At 33.8% G+C, this 5,841-nt stretch overlaps 1 protein-coding gene across 3 annotated transcripts in view; it reads left to right on the top strand.

Annotated features, from left to right (window-relative positions):
* The first annotated feature begins 1,566 nt into the window (after positions 1 to 1,566).
* The window catches only part of LOC106467346 (retinoic acid receptor RXR-alpha-like), a 43,203-nt gene continuing 38,928 nt past the window's right edge, over positions 1,567 to 5,841 (top strand). For 2 of the 3 annotated variants that reach the window (XM_022395505.1, XM_022395504.1), the window contains exon 1: positions 1,567 to 3,011. In XM_022395505.1, the coding sequence (XP_022251213.1) occupies positions 2,900 to 3,011 (112 nt within the window). In that variant the 5' untranslated portion in view covers positions 1,567 to 2,899. The remainder of the gene's footprint in view (positions 3,012 to 5,841) is intronic. The other variant, XM_022395506.1, reaches the window with a different exon arrangement.

Raw genomic sequence — 5,841 nt, 5'->3', positions numbered from 1 at the left:
AACTTGAGGGTCATAAAGTCTGTTCCTTTGGTGGCCTATAAATGCTAATGAACGTTATGTAAACAAGTCGGTAACTTGAGGGTCATAAAGTCTGTTCCTTTGGTGGCCTATAAATGCTAATGAACGTTATGTAAACAAGTCGGTAACTTGAGGGTCATAAAGTCTGTTCTTTTGGTGGCCTATAAATAGTAATGAACGTTATGTAAACAAGTCGGTAACTTGAGGGTCATAAAGTCTGTTCCTTTGGTAGCCTATAAATACTAATGAACGTTATGTAAACAAGTCGGTAACTTGAGGGTCATAAAGTCTGTTCCTTTGGTAGCCTATAAATACGGTCCATATTTTTACATGAAGTAAAAATGTAAGACTTCTATTGAAACTTCTCTATTTTCTCTTTTAACAAATGATGCTCTACGAGTCTCTAATACTACATAGGGAGCAAAGTGTGTATGTACATATATACTTGATAAATAAAACGATCGTAATTAGTTCAGTGGCGTAGGACTTTTTTTAAACATTAAGGACAGTTTCAACCTGGCGGTAAATAATTGAACGTAAACTTCCTTTTTTTAGGGGATGTTATAATTATTATTTTTTACTTTATTTTGCTAAATTAACTTCGATTCTCCCGACAACACGTCTTCATCGATAAGTATAATAAACCATTGGGTTACTCTGTAACTACAATTTAAAAAAAAGATCACCGACGTATATAATATCTGAAGACGTAATATGAATTTCATTGAATGCTTTTATTATAAAGTATGAGAAATTACTTCGTGGTGACCAACTATAATCTCGAAATGTCTATTAGTATATTTCCTATCGTCTATTAGTATATTTCCTATTGTCTATTAATATATTTCCTATAATCTATTAGTATATTTCCTATTGTCTATTAATATATTTCCTATTGTCTATTAGTATATTTTCTATTGTCTATTAATATATTTCCTATAATCTATTAGTATATTTCCTATAGTCTATTAGTATATTTCCTATAGTCTATTAGTATATTTCCTATTGTCTATTAGTATATTTCCTATTGTCTATTAATATATTTCCTATAATCTATTAGTATATTTCCTATTGTCTATTAATATATTTCCTATAATCTATTAGTATATTTCCTATTTATATACATATATTGAATACCACTTCTTAAAAAAAGCATATTTCGTTGTAAGTGAAAATAAACGTTCGAGAACAGGTAAACACCAGGATATAAAAAGTGAAACGAAGGTGTATGCCAGCTCTGAATTTCATTCACAACCTATAATTTCCATTCTTGTATATGATGTAATAAACGTAAAGAGAACTGTTTTCTTATTGGCTAAGTGATCACAAACCCATTTCGCCCGGCTATCTGAGGCCTTGCCCTTCGTTTTAAACATTTTAGGAATCTTTCATAAGTTGTGCAGCTCTCTGGGCCTGTGTTTGCTCGATTGCTGTACTTGTTTGTGTCGTAAACGGTGTATGTTGAAAACGTCCAGCATCTGATAAGATTTAAGAAAACCACCTTTAGCAGAAGAAAGTGGAGTCACGTGCTGTTGGGTCCCGGACTCCCAGTGCTCAGCGCGAATGGATTTTCGGCACGTGTGAAACATTGAAGCACGCGACTAGCGCGCGGTAATATCACGCTATCGTTCTTCTTACAGAGAACGCGCTTTTAGATGGTTGTGTGTGTGTGTGTATGTGTGTTGGCAGAAGATGTAATGGAGAAACTGCCTCGATAAGTGAAAAAGTTGTCGGTTCATCAAATTAGGGCACCCCATCAACGCGAATTTTTACTTTAAATTTATATAGATACATATTTTCTATATTACATCTAGAAGCTGACGGAAGAAGAAAAAAAAAACAGCATTAGAACACGATTTTATCGAAAGAAAAGTACGCGAATTAGGGAACGTTCTCGAAATATCTGTATGTAAATATGTAGTTTTTTTCTTTCAACTCGAGATTCGAACCGCAAGCTGTTTATTTCAGGTATTGTAAGATATCTTTTTGAGCAGCTCAGTATAAAAACCAAGTGCCGGTTCTTTAATTCAGTATAAACAGGAATTATAAGTTGATATTAAAGTAACCTAATGCTATTGTATAAAGTGTTGAGGAAGATGTAATTAGTTTAGCAAGGGAATATTTAAGTTATCCCTCATTTACTGCTATGAATAATGGATTGAAAAGCATTGAAAGTTTCAAGCGTTTTTGGTTATTGATTTTGTGTGGAAGTATTTCGATGATTCTAGAGTTCGAAGCAACGGGTTTGAACTGAGTGTGTAAAAACCATTCACAAATCCACAATATAAAACGACTGATTGTTTTCCAAGTTAAGAATGTCAAATAAAAGTGGATTTTGAACCAGTAGAGAGGAAATTCTACTAACCAGTCTAAAGCTGGAAAAATTTATTTTCGACAAATTATCATTACATTAATATATATATATTTCCTATGACATCGTTACTTCATTTAGGTAACACTATGGAGAATTTATACTGGTATTCTACACAAATTTGATATATTCTCCTGAAGAATCCACTCATCTATATATGTACATAATAGACGGCCGCTCCTTTTATTGTCACTGAAGAAACTTTGACTTGTCTTCAAGAATGCTGTATAGGTTCGTTTTGGGAGTATCGAGATATTGCCATTGTCATTTATTCCAGATTTAATTTTGCAGTATAGGAGCATGTTTGTTGTGTTAGTTTTGTTCTAGAAACACGTGGATTGATTAATGTTTATCAACTCAATAACATTATCTGATCCAAGACATCTGATTCAAATGTGTGATCTTCATTCAGTTAGGAAGGAACTTCATCATTAGCTTGGTTAAGGAATAACCACTTTCGTCTTATTTATAATATTCTCGTAATTTAAACGATAAAAAAAGCCTTTCAGTATGCTAAAGAAAGACCGGCCAACTTTGACCGTGACCTCTTTGCTTTATGGGCCCGCACCCACAGCCTCAAATGTCAACTGGATACAGTCATCTGGGTTTGCACAGTTCACAGGTATTCAGGCTTATATTATTTGTAATTTATATTTAAGTATCTGTCTGATACATATAGTATGCAATGGTGTAATAAATAAATAAATGGACACTGTACCAAAAGATTGAAAATTTCCAGTATGCTGTGTAAATGAATCTGATAACTTGTAAATTTAAGTAACCTAACCTGTAACCTCAATAAAAATATGAAAGTACCGTAGAATGGGGGTTTCTAAGCTACAGATAATTTTTTCACATATAAACTTCAGTTTAAGGCTTTGTTACTGAGCCTTCTAAGTTGCATTTAATTTCAATTTAAAGTTTTATTTAGAAATAATAATAATAATAATAACAACATTAATCTGTTATGGATGTCTTTTTTAATTCTGAAATTATCAAACGCTCATCTGCTTTATAGTATAGGACAAACAATCTCCAAAATTCACCAGAACTTGGGCTGATTTCTGTGGTTTGGTTTATTTGGAATTTCCATCTCTAATTTAGCACTAAAAGACTAGAGGGAAGGCAGCTAGTCATCACCACCCACCGCCAACTCTTGGGCTACTCTTTTACCAATGAAAAGAGGGATTGACCATCACAATATAACACCCACACACACATAACTGAAAGAGAATGTTTGGTGATGGGATTTGAGCTCACGACCCATAGATTGAGAGTCAAGTACCCTAATCTCCAGACCATGCAAGGCCCCAAAACTCAGTGAAACAATGGAGGGAAGGAGTTAATCTTAATGTGGACTATTGAGAGAATTAATTTCTGGTTTTTCATCGCCCATTTTGATGTATTTGTTGGTTCTAATCTGATGTGAATAACCAACAAAAAATATAATTCAATTTTTTTTATGTACACCCCTTACACTATCAACTTGACATTTCTAGTTTATGTAATCTAGATATTATAAACTTGAATTAGACTTTCGGCTGAATTTAAATCTAACAATTATGTACTTATGAGTTACGTACACCTCTAGAACCCATTCCTATTTCATCATGCGACTACTTACTCACATTGTTAAACAACAGTTGATCTAAATGGGTGAACATAAATTATCTTGACCGTCACATTATAATGCCCCCACGGCTGAAAGGGCGAGTATGTTTGGTGGGAAGGGGATTAGAACCCGCGACCCTCAGATTGCGAGTCGAGCACCCTAACCATGCCGGGCCAGAGGTAAAAGTATTCATTAGCATCAACTTTCGAATTCAGAGCTCGATACACTGACCACTAAACCACACCCGGACCCCGTACGAAGGAAACGAAAAGCTTTGTTAGGATGAATATGAACAAAATAATTTACATTTGGGAATATTTTGTATGCAAAGTTATGCCGACATAAAATATTTCATTGTACATTGCAAAGATTAACGGTCGTAGAACAAGGTACCTAACCACCGAAAAAAAAAAAACAGTTATACGTAATTCTATATAAAAGCGGTATAACTGATTGAGTTACATTGAGTCAGTATCTACACTCGCACACACACAGATATATACATAAACATTTAAGAAACGTTTTTGGGAGGACACAACAAAAGCGCCTCCTTGTTGTGTTGTTTCAATGTATTTACAGTACTTATTTTAAATGTAGCAAGAACACTTTTTAGCCCTTTCCACATTAACCACGTATCTGTTTTTATCCCTTTCCACATTAACCACGTATCTGTTTTTATCCCTTTCCACATTAACCACGTATCTGATATATATTTATTTATTCAACCACGTATCTGATATATATTTATTTATTCAACCACGTATCTGATATATATTTATTTATTCAACCACGTATCTGATATATATTTAGTTATTTAACCACGTATCTGATATATATTTATTTATTTAACCACGTATCTGATATATATTTATTTATTTAACCACGTATCTGATATATATTTATTTAACCACGTATCTGATATATATTTCATTTATTTAACCACGTATCTGATATATATTTATTTAACCACGTATCTGATATATATTTATTTATTTAACCACGTATCTGATATATATTTATTTATTTAACCACGTATCTGATATATATTTATTTATTTAACCACATACCTGATATATATTTATTTATTCAACCACGTATCTGATATATATTTATTTAATCACGTATCTGATATTTAGTTAACCACGTATCTGTTATTTATTTAAGTATTTCTTTTAATACTTTTAATCTACTCTTTTAGTATTTGTGTTCACTGCAAATATAGCCTTGTTTGTGTGTGCTTCAGTGCAAAGACTACACGATGTACTATCTGCGCTTTGCCAATTACGAGGAATCGAACCACGGATTTTAACGTTCTGAGTCCGTAAACTTATCTCTGACCCACTTGGGCGAGGTGAGGCATATATAGAGCCAGTGCTTTTAGCATGGCATTCTCATATAGCGGTTTCCAGGAACAGATTGAGGAGGCGGGGCTATTGGAATTGTAGCCCCAGGCACGGGCTCAAAAAAAGGCCCGTTATGAATTGTTGTTGTTTTACCTTAATCTTTAATCGCGATAATAATAGCCCCGATAGAAAATTTTAGCCCCAGGCCCGTCTCATCCTTAATCCGTCCCTGGCGGTTTCATATACAACTTTTAAGATTCAGTAACTAAATCCTGTACAAATAAGAGACCGTTTCTTTTCAGTGTTTAGGCAAGGAATCTATTAGCGACGAAACAATAAAACTTTCTACTTAACGTAATGATTTTTCATAGAAATTGTCCGAATCTCCCGTACCACCAAACATGCTCGCCTTTTCAGCCGTGGCAGCGTTATAATGTGATAGTCAAACCCACTATTCGTTGGTAAAAGAGTGGCCCAAGAGTTGGTGGTGGGTGGTG

This window comes from Limulus polyphemus, unplaced genomic scaffold (assembly GCF_000517525.1).
Source record: "Limulus polyphemus unplaced genomic scaffold, Limulus_polyphemus-2.1.2 Scaffold2579, whole genome shotgun sequence".
NCBI lineage: Eukaryota > Metazoa > Arthropoda > Merostomata > Xiphosura > Limulidae > Limulus > Limulus polyphemus.
Note: the sequence above shows the minus strand (reverse complement) of the source record. Positions and strands in the feature narration are given on the sequence as shown.